Raw genomic sequence first — 19,731 nt, forward strand, 5'->3', positions numbered from 1 at the left:
CTAACGGATATTTTCATATTACAAATTCTGCACTTAGCTTTGCAGTCTCCAATATCACTGAAATGCAGCCAGATGCTGCTTCTTTTTCGCCTTTCACTCATTTCTTCACTCTTCTTTTTTTCTTCACGATGCGCTTGCATTTAAATCTGGCTCCTCGTCTGTCGCAGTCGCTCTGTGTACCTGGCCTGTACCAACACTCGCTGTCTTCGGAGCGTCTGCCCCCCTTCCTTCTTTCACATAATGGTACGATCCTAGTCCGATGTGTTGTTCGTGAACGTGCCAGCATTACAGTATAAGCCAATGTTCTGTGTGCCCATATAAGTAAAGTCCCGCCCGGCTGAAGCTTCGGCTCTGCTCGACTGGCATCGGCTCCTCTCATTCGCTTCAAAGCATCCTCGTTCGCGAACGACACATCACTAGTTCCTTAGTTCCTTAGTACAGCGATGGCTTCGGCAGGGCTGTGTTGCTGCGTCCTTGTGATTTGCTCGGTTATCGTTCCGGATTACACTTCTGTCATTCCTCGGCTCATCGAGAAGATTCACGGTAAGCAGCCGAAATAATCCGTTGTGAAAGCTGTGGAGAGAATTATTTTTTATGCCTTTGTTTTAAACAAGCAGCCTTCCTTGGGTTTCAGAATCTCATTTATTTGGTGCACTAAAATGATTCCCATGAACTTGAAAATGCGTAGTGCCAATTCTGTAGACTATATGGGTGTCCTCTACCCCAAACGTGAAAGCAAAAGGTGTGGATACGTGAAAAAAGTTTATATTTAATTGTGAATGATCGATCGTCTTGGTTTCAGACGTTTCCATTCTGGATCTGCAAATCGACCTCCTTGTAACGATCCGTTATTCTTGCCGACGTGTGTTTTACGCAGCACTGAAAACTTTGAAGGTCACAGATTTTATTTGCAAATATACAGTATGTTAGATCATTGTAGTACCTTATAATTCTCTTATTGTGAAGATATGGCACCTGTTTTTGCTCTCTTCTTCCCCTGATCTCCGCACACCATCGTATAGTTAAAGGACACCCAGCACGTGTGCTCCCTCGGTTACAATGACGCCTTTTCACGCGTGTCTGTGTGTCTTTGTGTGTCCGTCTTGTGATGGACTGGCGCACCCCGTCCAGTTGTTGTTCCTGCCTTGCGCCTTATTACTGCTGGGAGTCGTTCCAGCTAGCCGACAAACCTCTGCCGGGTAAGTGGTATAAGAAAGTGGATGGACAGGCAAACGCGAAAGGAGAAATCCCTGCATTCGTCATATTTTTTTAAAATTCATTACAGAAAAAAAGTCCCGGGTTTTCTCCAACGTTAATCTCTTTTTCAAGCATCAACAAATTGACAGCCCCTAAATTCAACCGAAACTTTACACCGTAGCCTCACACGTTTCAGTTTCTAACTTGTCAATCTGAATTCGGAAAAAATATTATTTTTAGTATTAATATTGGTGTATTCCCTGAAAGACAGATTAAAAACATTAGTTTCAGAGGTGTGTCAAGTCTGTTGAAACCTTTTACATCTTTCCCTGCCGTCACATGCCATTCTTTGTAAACTTCTTTTTTTTTATTGAATGGAAGTTCAGTATTTTACTTCCTTTAAAAATTCCTGTGCGGCACGTTGTGTTTTTAATGTTTTAGGAGATGACATTGCTATTAAGTAAATCTTTTCAAACTTTTCTTTATTTCAAATACTGTCAGTTGTCATCTGAAGCACTGGTGCAGCCATGAACTTAGCCCACCATCGTTGCTTTACAGGGACATTTTTCGGACTTAACTAAAGCACTGAACAACGGCAAATGGAAGACATGACAATCTTCCCTGTCCTCTGCACTGTGCTCATTGCTTGTACTCTTCTTCTTACACTATCGCTCAATGGGGTTGCAAAATGACCTAAGCCTCATTTGAATTAGAGTCAATATTTGTGATAGTCTGATCTGAACTGCAGTATTCAAATCAAAAGCATTGAGCAGAAACCTGTCAGTTGTGTGACCAAGCAGTTAGTGGTGACAATATTCTCAGCCACAAGATTGCACATGAATAACATCTAGCATCTGTGAGGACCTGCTGATACGTCTTGTTCTAGAAGCAGCATTAGTAGACGTGGAACACAGGAGTTGTCCATCACCTGTTGTACGTGCCTACAGTGAAGAGAATAAAGGTGGACTTTAAACCTCACTTAGGAAACTGTTTCTTTTTCTCCTTCTTTTAAAGCTTTTCCCATTTCCTTGTATATTGCAGCAGCCTCTTCCACTCTCATCTGCTGTACATTTCCTTGGCCTGACTCTCCTTTCTCCATGCACACAGTCAATATACTTTCTCTTTGGTTGTCTTCACTTCCATCCCGACACCTCCATATTCATGATTCTTCTCCCCATATTGTTTATCTAATTTCTCATGACCTGCCTGCACCACTTTAACCCTCCTTCTAGTATTTTCTCAGAGATTCCCCCCCCTTTAACTGTACCTCTGATTCTGTCATTCATGATCTTATCAAGCTTTGTTACTCCACACATTCATCTCAACGTCTTAATTTGTGTAGCCCCCTGTAGCTAACGTTTGCAGTATGTCACTATGATCAGTAAAGTTTATTTCATTGTACTGTACCCGATTTTACTCCTATCAGCAGAAACCAGAGAGAGAGAGAGAGAGACTGCCAGAGAGGTGGACAAATGACAGTGGGAAGGCGCAGACTAGAGAGATGGACAGTAAACATGTGAAGGACACACACACAGGCGATTTTAAAAGTACTGATGTCTGTTTCACCAACATGTCTGTCATAAATGATGAGAACAGGTGAAGGTGTTATTTGGGCTCAGTCCAGAAATAAACAGCCCGACCCCACATCTGACAAGAATTCCATGTCTGGCCATTGCCCATATCAGACAAGAATTTAATGAATATGTAAATATGTGAGTGGTTATAATGTTGAGGATCGAGCATAAAGTCAGTCGAAATTCCCTCAGATGGGACATATGATTCAGCATTTCTGCACTTTGAAGAACAGTCTGTGTGTCCATTAGCTTCTCTCTGGCCTGAATAATATATGTATAAATGGATTATACATTTCATTATTGGGAACGGAAGTTATCTTTGAAAGCATGTTAAATCCACATATCTCTTTCTATACCATTTAATCTTATCTCATTATTTATGGCATGGTTACAAAAGGGATGGGTTGAAAAGGCTCACGTGTGTCCTGCATGAAAGGAAGAATGCCGTCCCAGGGGAGAAAGATTGCCCCCTGCTGGATACACACCCATTTTCCTTTCTTGAACCCTTTAAACTGTCCAGGTTTCTGATCCACGTTAGACATGTTGGTCTGACCACTGTTGTATATACGTCACCCTTCACTCTTGCACCAATTCTTCAGTCACATAGCACTTGTCTTTTTCTATTAATTTTAAGGTCTTTATGCTCCATAGCTCTTCTTTGCTGCTCCAGTTTCCTTTCAGCACCATTGTTGGTGGTGCCACGTTGCATAATCTCATTTGTGAATAGCATGCACCATACGGCCTGAGCTACTATTCCCCTAGCAATATCATCCATAACTAGAGTGAAATGATGCAGGCTTATTGATGATCCTTGGAGTAACCCACCCATAACTGTGGACATAGAAAACTGCATCATAACTGAACAATAAGTTAATATACTTTGTGTTAACTTGTAAAGAACTTACATAATGTTCCCCATAAAGGACACTATATATGTTCAAGGTGCCCTTTTGGTTGTGGCACATGACATTTCTTACTGATAAGCATAAAAAGTCATTTTTATTCAGAAAGATTCAGATGATGCAACTCAAGTTCTGTGAAGTAAGAGCAACACAGAACAGAAAAAGAGAGAACAGGCACCACCTCAGGCCTTCCTCTTGCCTCCTGCCCTCCGGAGCCCCCTCAGCACTCAGGTGCTCCAAACAAAACAGCAGCACTTGAAACTGTGCAGATGAAAGCAGCTTAGTACAGCTCGGACTTAAGGACTCAGAGAATTAAACTAATCCAGGTCTTCAAAATCCTCAAAGGCATTGACAAAGTAGATCTAACAGAATTCTTTCAAATGAGGGATGAGTCTTGGATACTCATGGTTGACTACAAAAACATTTGCTAACTGAAACTTTTGCCCAAGAGGTTCTTTCTTAGTACTGACTTGACAGGCAGTCAAAACGTTTTACATTTTTTTCAGTTCATCAGATAAATCATAAACTGTACACTATATATATATATATATCAGAAGGCACGGCACGCTACCTGACCAAGTGGGGCATCAGAAAAGCACATAAACCCACGAACAATCTGCGCATGGTCCTGTTTAATGCTAAAAACAAGAAATCGACAGCCGAAACACGAAACGCAGTGTATAGTATTCCATGCAATTCTTGCTCAGCTGTATACATAGGACAAACGTCAAAAAAAATCTCAACATGTGTACAGGAACATCGCAACGCCGTCAGAAGAAAGGACGCACTATCCTTGATATATGCACATACTAAATCGACAGGACACACATTCAACTGGGACAACGTAAAAGTAAAATTTAAAGCCAGTACAAAAAGCGCCAAAGAGTTGGCCGAGTCTTGGCTATCAGATGAAAACGCCATCAACAGACACCTGGACATAAACCCAGCATATGCCAACTTAAGAAGGACATATAAACAATGATTAAACTATACAACCCCCCCCCCCCCCTCTTGATCATACTGACTTAGTCACCATAACCCCCCCCCCCCATCCTCCCCCCACCCCCCCATACTGAATGTGTTGCTATATATTGCCTTTGATTCATGTAAGTCTAAGCATTATCCTCTGATGAAGACCCCTGATAGGGGTTGAAGCTCAGGAATAAAACTATTTTATGATACGTGATTCGTTTTTTCTCCCTTCGTGGATCTCCAACTGCATATATATATATATATATATATATATATATATATATATATATATATATTAGTTATAGTATATATATATATATATATATATATATATATATATATATTATAGTATATATATATATATATATATATATTATAGTATATATATATATATATATATATATATATATATATATATAGTTATATATATATATATAGTTATATATATATATATATATATATATATATATATATATAGTTATAGTATATATATATATATATAGTATATATACTGCTAAGGGTTGTGTCTGTCTGTCCTGCAATTACTTGCAAACCACTGCATCTAGAACTTTGATCTTGATCTTATTCAAAAGCTTACGACATTGCATGTGCTGGAAAAGCAAAAATATGGCTAGCAACAACCAGAGTTATCAGGGTTCATATCTTTCCTGTGGCAGACTGCATTGGGAAACTTATAAAGAAGGTGACATGACAGAGAAAAAAAGGAGAGCTGTGACATCTGCTGAGCGTGAGGCAACTTGCAGAAGCTGTTTGTGTAATATGAAGAAAAAGAATGACAGTCTCGGCATCCGCTACCCATCAAGCATATGAAGCATGCCAGCCTGCTGGTACTCGAGAACTGCTGGGGCTGAAATCTTGTTCTTGAGAGGACCCGGGGGTCTGCGTGTTTTCTAGTATTTTCATAAAAATGGCATTGTTTTAGTTTCTTTGCTGCTCAAGTTGTATTTACTAATTTTTTTATTGCAATTGTCAGCAATATATGTAATTTGTCCAGGAGTGTCCAAACTTTTGCATGGAACTGTACATGCATTTACTTTAGGTGAATTGCTAAATTGGAGACAGGACTATTTACGTATTAAAGGGTCTGTTTGGAATGGTGCCTGCTCCAAAAGGTGCTTTGTGGAGTACTGAATCATGAAACGCTTAGGTGCTGTAGGGGGTTGCTTGATGACAGAAGACAAAAACTTTCACAGGGCAGAAAGAGAGCTGACAGCCATTTGTGTTTTTTTTCCTTGCCATGGATATCACGTTTTTTTTTTCCATACTGCTTGTCAGCTAAAGGGTTTTAGGGAGATTGTGGGCCAATTAACATGAATAATTGAATGATTGACATGAAATATAGAAAAGATTCTGTCTTAATTGTATAACACTATTCAAATGCCGTGAGTGTTAGGCAATTTAAAGGTATACTACTGCATTAATAGGATAGATAGATAGATAGATAGATAGATAGATAGATAGATAGATAGATAGATAGATAGATAGATAGATAGATAGATAGATAGATAGATAGATAGAGACTTTATTAATCCCCAAGGGAAATTCACATACTGGCAAGGCTTCATAATTTGAGCCATGGCTGATTGAAGAGGAGACTCAGCCCCCTAATAGATTCAATAGAGCAGCTACCACACTGAAGCTTGGCTTTCATGCAGATATCCATAAGTGCATTACTAATACATTTAATAATGATTTTTTTGAGACGCCCTCATGAGTTAATTGAAATTTTGCAGAAAGACTAAACGCATGCATTTGGTGCAGTGGTGAATCACACAAATGTGTACACAAGGTGGTGGTCTAGTGAAAAATGACAAAAGTCCAGTCAAACATTTGGGAATGTCATAAGTCTTGCAAAGCTCAGAACATCAGGAATATATGGAAGGAATGTCTCTATGCACTATGATAATCTATGAGCTGGAGGGTCTCACTGTTAATTTGAGCAAAGTGCGAAGTGTGTGGTTGGCCCACAATAGCTTTTTATGTTTTTTTTATTTTGCACTTTTTGCAGTTGCTTTTGCAGCTGGGTGTCGTGGGTGGTTTGGGGGGAGATTGGAAAGTTTTATAGGCCATGGTGCTTAGTGTTAGCCATAAAAGATCTTTTGTTGAAAAACCCTTCTGTGAAACAGGCACATTATGAATCCCATTGAGACTCCATGCAGCTGTGTTCCCCTGTGAGTCACATATATATGTCTCCCCCAGCAATTGAGTGTGTTCATCCTGTGAGTTGGTGTTGCTGGGTGTTTGCCACCTCTTTTTCTGTGTGATTCCCAGGCTGGGTTCAGCACCATGGAAAAATGTGTAGGGTGAAAGTCAAATTCTGTGAAGGCGGTGATATTTCAGTTCAAACTGAACAATCGTAACTACAGTACTCCTGGAAACGTTATGTTCCCTTTCAGTCATGAAGAACAGTGAAATAGTCGCTAAAAATGTGGTTTTATAAAAATAATTTTTTTAAATTTAATAAACTGATGCTACATTATCCTAATAATAATCTCTGCTGAAATAAAACATAATATGGTGGAATGTATGTTTGACTTTCTCCAGCATTCATCTTCCTTAAAACTGACTCATAAATATTTGAGATCACATATCTACAAGGGACAATCAAAAAGTTTCCGCACTCTATTTATTAAGAATTCCAAAAACAAATTGCATCACTTTTTTATGTAGTCACCTTCCTTTGCAATGCATTTTTTCCCAGTCACATGACACTCTCAGACATGACCAATTGCTGCTCCTCCTGCCTTCACTGTTTCCCAACGAAAATATAAAAGTTCCTCGTATAAATATTAATACAAGATAAACATTCTATATGTGAAATATCCATCAATTTTGTAATTCGGAAGCGCAATTTATTTCACATTACACAACGTCTAGTTGGAGGGGGATGTCAAGCTTGATGACAGCAGTCGCTGATTTTGTCATTTGTGGATGTCTGATTACACGACTAGAAGTCGTAGGGGATGTCAAATGACGTGACTGCATGATGAAGTTGAAATCCAGTTTCCCATCTCTAAAGTAGCATGACCACATGAATTTCCCCTTGGGATTAATAAAGTATCTATCTATCTATCTATCTATCTATCTATCTATCTATCTATCTATCTATCTATCTATCTATCTATCTATCTATCTATCTATCTATCTATCTATCTATCTATCTATCTATCTATCTTCCGTAAAATATGAGACATAAGATAGGTGAACTTTTCTTCTGTTTGTGAGGTCCAAAACACCTGTGTTCCTAATTCCTTGCATTATGCGCGTTATACTTCTGGATGAGCATTCATTGGTTGTCTGCTCTAACGCACACAAAGAGCCCATCCATATGACTTAAGGCAAAATCAAAGCAGGTGGGGGGGGGGGCTTGGGAGTCACAGGCTTGTCAGACTGAGTTGCTGGCTATGTCAGAATACAGGACTGCTGGTCAGGGGAGTGCCTCGTGACTGCCTTACTAACATGATATAAATGAAGTCTAGGACTGTTTTCAAGGCCTTTTATTGGACTTTCCTGTCATCTGCATTATTTTAGCAAGCCAGAGGCAGTTCTCATTCTTCTATGGCCACTAGTGTGACATTTCAACCAGTCTGCAACTCGCCGTGACAATCTGTTTCTTTAGTCATTGAGGCGGGTCCTGTGTGCTTGAGAGCTGACAACCAATGGACGCTCATCCAGAAGTACAATGCATATAATGCAGCAACTGGGAAAAATGAAAATGGGTGTTTCAGACCTCACAAATAAAACAGAAGCTTGTCTGTGCGATATCTCACGTTTCACATACCATGACAGAATGGGAAAAAGAAAAGGTGGATGACACTGCAGCTGATCTCGCTGTACCTGTAGAGAGATAGATAGATAGATACTTTATTAATCCCAAGGGGAAATTCACATACTCCAGCAGCAGCATACTGATACAGAAAATATTAAATTAAAGAGTGATAACAATGCAGGTATACAGACGGACAATATCTTTGTATAATGTTAACGTTTACCCCCCCCCCCCACCCCGGGTGGAATTGAAGAGTCACATTGTGTGGGGGAGGAACAATCTCCTCAGTCTGTCAGTGGAGCAGGACATTGACAGCACCATAAAGCACCGGCTCTGTATAGGGCAGCACATGATTGGCTGTCAGCTCGTGATACTTTAGAAATGTGAGCCTGTGCCAAAAGGCCATCATAGAGTTGTGTAACTTGTTGTGCTCTCCTTTCATCTTGTCATATAATTTGACATCTGCAGGCATCGAGATCAGCAATGCAGTTATGAAGTTTGACATCTCCATCATTTAGAAGTCGAGTAGTGTGACATCGGCTTTACTCGACAAACTTTACAGACTCAAAATGGAAATCACTAGTAAGTGTACTTTACACCGTAACTGTTACACAGACATTTAAATAAGTGACTTTTGTGTGTGTCCTGCGGTGGGTTGGCACCCTGCCCAGGATTGTTTCCTGCCTTGTGCCCTGTGTTGGCTGGGATTGGCTCCGGCAGACCCCCGTGACCCTGTGTTCGGATTCAGCGGGTTGGAAAATGGATGGATGGACTTTCTAGTATTTAAATACAGAATGGAGCTGGAGTCAGTGTGACCTGAATGGAAGAGTACCTTTGTTGTGTGGCTTTTGGTGTGAATTTGGGGTCAGTGATTGCTATAGTTGTCTTAACTTTGACAAAGTACAACTGTATTTTAGGTCTAAACTTAAGTAAGTGAATGTTTTAAAAATGATTTCATGTAAAAGTGAGGGGTTGGGTGGTTCATTTGAGGGTTTAACATCTACATGTGAGGGGTTGGGTGGTTCATTTGAGGGTTTAACATCTACATGTGAGGGGTTGGGTGGTTCATTTGAGGGTTTAACATCCCCTTTTGTCATTTTATAGTGCCAAGTACAGTCCCTCTCAGAGTTGCTATGTTAAGATCTCAAATGTGAGTGTATACAGTATGTGTTTGTGTATATTTGTGGGTTTTGTGTTTATCTACAAGTACGTGTGCCTCAGGTTGCCATGTGCCTGTATGCATGTAAGTGTCATGTGGCTCGTGTCTGATTCCATGTGTACATGCGAGTCTCACATGGCTCTGTGGATGTGTTACTCGGTGGCCTGTTAGTGGTAATGTTTGTGTGTGTGTGTTTTGTGTCTTGGTGTTTACATGCCAGTGTGCGTAGTCTCCTCAGTTAGTGTCCTCCCCGCTGCCTGCCAGACACTTCTGTGGAATCAACATGTCTGTCCATAGCCAACTTATTTCCTTTTGCAGAGCTTGTGTTACCCCTAACTGACAATTACACAGCTTGCACTTTTTTTTACAAGAGAGTTGGAAGTTGGGGAGTTAAGAAGTGAGGCCTGATTTTATTAGATAAAAGTAATAAGCTGTTAGCCCATCCTGCCCTGCTTACATCCTAAGTGTGTTCCTCTGAAAAAGTATGTGAATGAGTTTGGCAATAAAAGATAAATGTAGAGATGGCCTCTGGATATTTTGACAGATTCTATGAACAATAAGCTTGCTTCCACTTTTGTTTGTTTTCTGGCCATATAAAATTCACAAGAAAAAAGGAGAAAAACATAACCAACATAAAGACTACCACTGTATTCCCAGGCTCATGTAAATATGAAGAGAGTGACTTAGAACTTAATGAAAAGAAAACAGGGAGACCCGCTGACTGTTGCAGGCTGGTTCCATTAAATTAGCCATGCAATAACAGACTTGATTGAACTTAATGGTTGCATGCTGGGTAACATAGCTCAGGCCATAGCAGGTGGGGTTAGTTTTTGGCACATTCTTCTTCTTCTGAGGCTCATTTTTCCAATTATGTGTAATTTTGTGTAAATGACAAAAAAAAACAACTGGATTCAGTAATGTTGCTGTTGTTTCAGCCTAACATACCCAGCACCTATTATGGATGGATGGATGGATGGATGGATGGATGGATGGATGGATAGATGGATAGATAGATAGATAGATAGATAGATAGATAGATAGATAGATAGATAGATAGATAGATAGATACTTTATTAATCCCAAGGGGAAATTCACAAAGGGGATATCAGCCAAAAAAGAAACAGACTTATAATGGAGTTTTCACATGAGATTTCGCATCACTGACATTGTCCCCTGCAGGCAGACCACAGCAGTGTGCACACTAAGGATTATTAGGAGTCAGACAGACAGACAGTCAGAAGATGGATGGATAGATGGATAGAGGCAGTATATAATAGATAGATAGAGACACTATATGATAGATAGATAGATAGATAGGAAAGGCACTATATAGAGAGAGATTTATCTCCAAGGGAAAATTAAGATGGGTGGCATGGTGGTGCAGTAACGAGAGACCTGGGTTCACTTCCCGGGTCCTCCCTGCGTGGAGTTTGCATGTTCTCCCCATGTCTGCGTGGGTTTCCTCCAGGTGCTCCAGTTTCCTCCCACAGTCCAAAGACATGCAGGTTAGTTGCATTGGCGATTTTAAATTGTCCCTAGTGTGTGCTTGGTGTGTGGGTATGTGTGTGTGCCCTGTGGTGGGCTGGCACCCTGCCCAGGGTTTGTTTCCTGCCTTGCGCTCTGTGTTGGGATTGGCTCCAGCAGACCCCCGTGACCCTGTGTTAGGATATAGCAGGTTGGATAATGAATGGATGGATGGAAAATTAAGATTTTACAAAAGCAAAAAATTTATGAATATAAATATGCTAGATAGATAGATAGATAGATAGATAGATAGATAGATAGATAGATAGATAGATAGATAGATAGATACTTTATTAATCCCAAGGGGAAATTCACATACTCCAACAGCAGCATACTGATACAAAAACAATATTAAATTAAAGAGTAATAAAAATGCAGGTATAACAGATATAACGAACAAGAACTCACTGATGAGTGTGATTTTCTACACTGTGCTGTGCCAGGCTGGTAACATCACTCCAAAGGAGAGGATTAAAACAAAATTGCCATTATTGAACAATGCTGCACAGCCACCTCTCTGACACACTAACACTGAGGACTTTCAGCCAATGAATCATTCAGCAAAGCTTTGTCAAGTAACGCCACTGGGGCTCATTTATAAAAACAGCAATACGCCTGCATAGTACATAACTGTGACTGGGAATGCCATGTCAAAAGTTTTTCCTTCTTTTTAAATTTCTTCCTTTTTAGTCATTCTGGTTGGTGTGTGTGTATACATTATGCAACTGTTCAACTGACAGCCGTCTCCCCACCATTTAACAATGCAGGGCAGGTACTGCCATTTATCGGCAGCAAAAAGAATTTTAAGGGAAATCTCTGTGTGCAGGACAGGTGTTGTGAATTCTCTATGTAATAAACTTAATAAGTTATAGCGTAATGAAAATTGCGATCTGGACTACCCTATACATTTCTATCTGTCTGTTTGCTTGCCAGCCTGCCTGCGTCATTGTCATTTAATAACAGGCTTGTAGGTTGGAGTAAGATAGATTCGATTGTGGTCAGACCTGCCCCGGTGTTCCTCAGGTTTATATTTAAAGCTGGGCCAGCTTCTTGTGTCCATGAATGGAGCCTGACACATACTGAGGGGTTTATCTTTTGTTCTTTTCCGAGTTCTCCTGGCTGAAGTTGATGGTTGGATTGATTCCTCATTAAAGCGTTGGGAACAGAGTGAATCATTTCTGTTGCTGAGTCTCTTTTTTTCAGAGGAAGGAATTTAAACATTAATCAGGATGATGTAACTTATATCCCTAGGCATTAATGTGGGTGAATTCAAGAATGTCAGTGTATTTCAACAACCTGATTACAAAATTTTAGTTTCAGTTTTAAGAGAATATTGTGAAAGTCACAAAAACATCACCACTACCTTGTGAACAGTTTCTCTTTGTAATCACAGGGAGGCCTGACGTAAGGTAAGGTGGATGTTGAAAGCCTTTCTAAGCCTTTTCCGAACAGCTTGCACACTACTTTTGGTCATAAATTGATGCAAGACAGGGCTAGGAAGCCATAGCATACGCAACCTGAATTTCAGTGACTAGTTTGATAACTGAAGAACATGCAGAACATTCCGTTCTGAGAGACCAGTGTCCCTTCTGACCACAAGCAGAGATTGAGAAGAATGAACACATCATGTCAGGTAGAACACTAGGGGCACATTTTAATAATTGAGCATTCTATTAGAATGGTAGAGCAAATTTTGACAAGAGCAAGTCACTCATTCCAACAAGCTCACCACTCCCGTTCATTTAATTTATTCAAAATAGCATTGAGTTCAAATTTAAAATTTCCTGAAGTCCTTGTCTCTGCCCGATTAATTGTTCACCTTAGTCCATGTGGCTAATGTTTGTGTGAAATTTGGCCCTTCCTATGGTGTCTGTGTTCTTGCAGCAGAAGGCACTGTGCATTCATAAGTGATCACCCCCTCATGAGACGGTAACACGTAGGTGACTAATCACAAACAGCCATCTCAATCAATTGGTAATTTCACACGAGTGGGATTGGAACGCATTTGTCACTATGGCACAATATTAAGAGGCACAACTGACTGGAATAAACACTTGGCAGAGGAGAGCTGAGAAAGCGGTGTACTGATTAGAAGCCCACACACTTCTGCTCACAAAGTGGTAAGTATTGCTCATAAAGCGCCCCCCCCAAACCCACTAGTGCTGTTACAAGTTCCTGTGGTGAGATTGCAATGCAGTGGCAAGAAGCCCATCAGCCCCTAAAGGCCTTTAGCAGAAATTCATCAACTTTTAATTTGAAATGTGTTAAGTGACATATTTACCAGTGGAAAGACTAAGCTAGTTTTGTGTAGCTGTGGGCTGTGCAGTCATATCGGAACAGAGCAGAACATCAAAGTGATGAGGAGGAAGTGGGCCTCAGACACTCAAGGTGAGCCTGACCTGTAAATTTGAGCTGCTAGGTGTAAATACATCTGTTAAGCTTCATGTTAAAGTCTGTCTTTTTTCATTGGGCATTACTAATAAATTATTTCTTATTATACTGTATATGTTTACATGACTGTATATTAACAATAAATCTTTTATTTTATAACATTTATAATAACAGGCATTATCTTACGACTGTCTTATTTTAGGCAATAATGACAGATCAATCTTTATAGCATCAAATGCCTTTCATATCATATTTAGAAATGAATAACTCAGCCCCCTGACGGGTCACATTGACACCCAAACAAGTTTGCATTGGTGGCGAACATATAATTTTCTATTCATCAGTGAGCTGGGGAATATATGGTCTTTCAGGGACATCAACAACAATAATGGACTGCTGACGTTTCAAGTTTTGAGGTTCTGCTTTGATATTGCTTCTTCCCTCTTCTTTGTCTGTTTTCAGCTCAGATCCTTTTTTGAAGTCTGCTAAGTTTGTATTCCTCTCCAGTTCTGTTTTATATATGCTCTATAGGTTCTTCTCTTCCTCCTCCTTAGTTCAAGACTTGTTTCAGCTCTTTATCGGTTTGGCAAAGAAATTTTCCTTTTACATTTTGCAGAATTCCACATTTAAGAATATTAATTATGTCTTGCAGAAATGTAAACCATCAATACATTCCACTCATTTAATACCCATCATGTGCTCTGTGCCATGGGACTATCCAAGGACACTTGCTGCCAGTTTTGCCAGCTGAAAACCTTGGACATGTCTGTCAGTCAGTCATTTGCTAACCTGCTTAGTTCTGAACAGGGTCACTGGGGCAAAGGGGTCTGCTGGAGTTTACTCCCATATTTCATAGGGCAGAAAACAGGAACAAACCCTGGACAGGGTGCCATGCCAGTCCATCACAGGGTGAACACACACACCCACACACACACTAGGGAAAATTTAGGAACGCCAGTTCATCTAACCGTGTAGACACAGGGAGAACAAACAAACCCCACACAGGGAGGACCTGGGAGGTGAACCCTGGTCACTTTACTGTGAGGCAGCAGTGTACTACTCTTCCATCGTGGACATGTTTTCTTTTGAATCTCTACTATTTATCACTTCATCTATCCTAAAGGAGGGTGTTCGATTTAGGCACAATTGATGCAAAGCAAGCTCACAATTCCTGACATAAACTCTCTGGCAAACTCTCCTTTAACCTTTGGAAGTCCACCTTTTTTAACCTGGTGCTTCTAGAGATGTCTGTGGAAAAGTTTAGCTGATCACCTGGACCTGATACTGCTGAATGTTAAGAGCTGGCGTGGGTGTTCCAAGTCTGGACATCACTTCTCTGACCCCTAATCTTCAATCTGCTTGGAGGGGGCCTATTAGCATTTCTCTGTCTTCTACCCTTTTAAATGTGTCTTTCATGGCTGAGGGCCAACATATAAGGCAGGTTAGATGGGGAGTGGTTGTTGGCAAGTGCATTAGTTTGTGTATATGCAATATATATATATATATATATGGAAGCGAAGGTCTTTGAAACAATTTGCATAGTTGCAGCTGGAAGTGCACAAAGGGAAAAAATGAATCAAGTCAGGTGAGGTTGGGGAGCATGCACTGTTACAGTGCGTTGCTGCACCCACCACATGATGAAACAGCCCGGGATCCCGGTTGACAACCCCCCAGGCAGACACTAGGACCAGTCCCACCATCCGGAAATGACCCTCTATCTGCGACCACTTAGCCTGGTCCAGCCACTTGGTTCCCCAACAATGAGGATCCTACGAGCTGAATTACCCTCGAGGAATCATACCACATGACTGTAGTGCCGTAACTGACGCTCCCTCACAATGCAGGTAATGTGCCTCATTCAGGACTCCATGAGCAACCCACTCATTCGACACAAAGTCAAACCAGGGGTACCCATGGATTTTCTGGAGAGACACAGTACCAAAGGAGTCCAATCTTCATCTCAGGTCACTGGATAGCATCCATGTCTCGCAACCATATAGACAGGAAGCACCAGGACTCTAAAAACTTGGACCTTCGTCCTTTTGCATAGATATCGGGTGCGCCACACACCCCTGTCCAGTGACCTCGTGACCATGCTCTCCCAGTCCGCCTACTGATCTCATAGGAAGAGTCACCAGAGACATGAATGTCACTGCTGAGGTAAGTAAACCTTTTGACGAGGTCGACATTCTCCACAGACAGACACACTGCTGATAGCTGTGCCCAAGAGGTCATTAAAGGCCTGGATCTTGGTTTTAATCCAGGACGCTTGCAATCCCAGACATTCAGACTCCTTGCTCAGTCTCTCTAGAGCCCCCATCACAGCCTCGATTGACTCCGCAAAGATCACAGAATCGTCAGCAAAGCCAAGATCCGTGAATCTTTCTTCAACAGATACCCCACAGCCGCTGGACCCCACGACCTTGCCCAACACCCAGTCCATACAAGCATTGAATTAAGTAAGAGCAAGTGAATCACGTATCTTAAAACAGTTTTTTATTCCTAAACTTTCAATTCCTACTAGGAATCATCATCAGAGGAACATGATTAGACTTGGAGGATCCCAAGGCAACATATATAGCAAATAAGGATGGCTGAAACGTTGTTAGCCAATGAAATGGCATTAACAGACATGAACCCAGCATATGCAGGCTTGAAAAGAAGAACATGCACATAATAAACAAGACTTTATGAGCAACACCTTCATCAATCCCCCCTCATCCACCTTCCTCACCCTCCTTAGATTCCTGTAATGTTCCACATGTGAACTCACTTTGATGTCTACTAATGCAATGATTTTTGGGTCCCCCCCCCCGACTATTTTTCGCACTCAAGACCTAATTTAAGTTTTAAGTTTTAGGTGACTTTTGGACTATATTTTGCACAGGAAATTACACCTTTATGATAAAAACAGGAAACCAATTGGTGTCTTCAGCAAAAATGACCTGAAGGACTTTTGTTAAAATGCATCTTGGTTTGCTATTTCAAGGCTGCTGATTACAAATATGATAATATTTTTGATATTTGATTCTTCACCGGTAGCCCTAGCCCTCTAAGAGTCACTCCCAGAAGGTTAAAAATGACAAATGTAAGCAAGAAAGGTATTAGTTTACACTATTTCAAGGCCGGTAATTATGAAGATGTTATTTTTGATCTTTGACCCTTGACTAGGGATCTAGCCATCTGCTGACCTCTACCAAAGGGTGAAAACTGAACAATGTCTGATACTGTATAAACATTTAATTTGAAGCACACATTTTAATCTTCAAATATTTAACACAGCTATTCTTGTTTCTTATGTATTTGCAACTCAATGAAAGAAGTCAGTCCATTTATTATAAACATTTCAAATTAGGGTGCCTCACACTAATTCAAACTTCTTATGTTTGAGCTAACCAAAGCACCCGGTGTTGCCTGGGGTATATCTGCATATTATTTCTATAATGGGATAAGTTAAAAAAGCAAATATGTGTGTGCTTTGTTATAGCTGGTTGTAATGTTGGTGTTCCATCCAGGGCCGTCTTAATAGCATTATAGGCCCCCGGGCAAAGCAGTGCCCTGGGGCGCATACCTACACAACCGCTCACAGGAATAGAAATGTAAATGGTAAATAAAATTAAACTTATATGTATTGTATTGGTACTTCCAACAAAATCAGTGTCTAAACATTAAAAAACAAGCTGTACAGCAAGAATTAATCAATACAAACGTTTGAACAATATAACATGAGCCTTGAAAAACACAAAAATTTCAACATATAAATGATACTCATTTGGTAAACCATACAGACGGAGATGGCACAGTATGAAATTACTATGAATTATTCATTATTAATCAAGTGTTCAACACAAACATTTGCAACATTTCTTTGCAGAGAATTGAGTTGAAGTGACGTTAACATACACGCTTTTACGTTATATAGTGCGTGAGATCTTAACACGTACATGCACGTGAGGTTGCAGAGGTGACTGTGATACTAAACCAGAGGCGAATGCCAAATGGGGGATCGCAGGAATCATAGGGTAAAGGGGTCCTTTCATCGGATTGGCTGGCCCAGCAGTGGCCAAATGGGGAGGGCAGCTTGATGGCTGAGGTCTCCAGGGTTCTAAACAAATCCAAATCATGTTATGTGATCTCATCTACTGTTAAATTCTGCTCCATACTTGTAAAATTTTTATTTTTATAGTGTATTGAGGATTTGTTCTGTTCTGTGTATTGTATTGTATTGACCCCCTTCTTTTTGACACCCACTGCACGCCCAACCTACTTGTAAAGGGATCTCTTTTTGAACTGCCTTTCGTAAGGTTTCTTCCATTGTTTCCCTACAAGGGTTTTTTGGGGAGTTTTCCTTGTCTTCTTAGAGAGTCAAGGCTGGGGGGCTGTCAAGAGGAAGGGCCTGTTAAAGCCCATTGTGGCACTTCTTGTGTGATTTTTGGGCTATACAAAAATACATTGTATTGTATTGTAACGTCCACTTGCAACATAATAACAAATATTTATAGTTTAGTAGAGTGTAGTAGTTATTTATTGACAGCAAGTCACAAAATACGTAGATTAGCATGGGGCCCCTATGCTCGTGGGGTCCCCAGGCACCTGCCCATCGTGCCCATGCATTAAGACAGCCCTGGGCCCATCCATCATCTGCACTACCTATTGTATCAATTTCTTTGCTCTCAGGAGTCGAGAGTTTGCTCTTCTTGTGTCTAATTGGATTCCATTGTCATGGTAGGTCTTTGTTGAGTTGGAAATATGAGCGCTGCTTCTTTGTATTTCTTAGTTTACAGTGGTCTCACAAATAGATCTTTAATCCCACATAAATAAACGGCTTGTTCAGTGATCGAATCATTGATCGACAGAGTGTAAACTGGGCCAAACTGACAATTTTTTTATGTCGAAATTCTATTGAACTACCGTTCATGACAGTAACTTTGAAACATCATAAAATGTGTATGTTAAGTTATTTATACTGTAATATCCACTATATACAATATTTCCTGTACATCCACTGAGCTGCTTTGGAGTAATGTGTGGTTTTTGTGAAATTGTCCTTCAGAATGAAATTCTTCAAAATCTACTAAGCCTATGTGTTAAACTGAATTAACAGTAATGTACATGCAAAGTTTTGTGAAAGTAAATATAGGGATTTTGAGTGATTTGTGCTTTTTTTTTTGTTGTTGCACCCCCCCTCATCACACCATACTCTTCCAGCTCCTTCATTCCCATTAATGTAGAATTAGCCTTCACTGAAAGTAGGGCCAAACCTAAACAGTATGAAAAATTTGTCACAATCTGCCGAGCTATTTTTGAATGTTTGAAAGGATTTCAGGCCTAGATTTTAAGATTTACCAGCAGTAATGTTCATCAAAACGTCATGAACTTCAAGTCAGCCAATTTGCAGTGATGTATTCTTTTGCCATTTAGATTGCCGCCACTCTTCTCAATTATAGTTTTTCAATGCCATGTGGTCCTGATTTTAATTTAGGTCCGCTTTATTACATGTGCAAAATTTCATTAGGACCATCTGAGTGGTTTTGGAATGGTGTGCAGTTTTTGGATTGTCCTCTCACATAACCTACTGCATATTTTAGGCCTGACCAACTACAGCCTACATGCAAAATTTGGTGAAAATCAGCTCAGCTTTTCTGTATGATTGGTGAACAAACAAACTGACCGATCGACACAATGCGTTCTGAGGGCTGAAATGAGGTCCTTAGTGTGAAAGTGGATAATAACATCAAGCAAAGCTGAAAAATTCAAAAAATAGACAGACAGAGAGGATATTATGATTTTATTTACACAGAAGATGATGTACAGTAACTCTGCTAATTTGACCTAGTGTATTTCATTTTATAATATGAATGATAATTCAATCTTTATTTTATCAAATGCTTTTCATAATTACTGATAACTTAATCTTTATTTTATCAAGTTTGTTTAATTTTATGCCTGAATGGTAACTCAGTATTTACTGTATCTAATGCTACTCACCATTCCATAAAGAAAGAAATCTGTAATAATAACTAAATGAATTGAGATGTAAAATTACTGGAAATGACTCAGCTAAACACACAATAGTGATGTCCTCTCTGACCAGCTTGTCTAGACGTCCAGATGGGCCTGCCTCTTTTGGTTCTTTAAAATAGCAACAATGCTCTATTGTTTTTAGCCATTCTTTTTCTTGTCCTCTTTTGTAAACTGGCCTTTCATGATGTTTACCAATAT

At 40.1% G+C, this 19,731-nt stretch overlaps 1 protein-coding gene across 1 annotated transcript in view; it reads left to right on the forward strand.

Annotated features, from left to right (window-relative positions):
* The first annotated feature begins 384 nt into the window (after positions 1–384).
* The window catches only part of sema7a (semaphorin 7A), a 65,662-nt gene continuing 46,315 nt past the window's right edge, over positions 385–19,731 (forward strand). Inside the window, exon 1 of the mRNA XM_028823764.2 lies at positions 385–543. Within this exon, the coding sequence (XP_028679597.1) occupies positions 444–543 (100 nt within the window). The 5' untranslated portion in view covers positions 385–443. The remainder of the gene's footprint in view (positions 544–19,731) is intronic.

This window comes from Erpetoichthys calabaricus, chromosome 17 (genome assembly GCF_900747795.2).
Source record: "Erpetoichthys calabaricus chromosome 17, fErpCal1.3, whole genome shotgun sequence".
Classification (NCBI taxonomy): domain Eukaryota; kingdom Metazoa; phylum Chordata; class Cladistia; order Polypteriformes; family Polypteridae; genus Erpetoichthys; species Erpetoichthys calabaricus.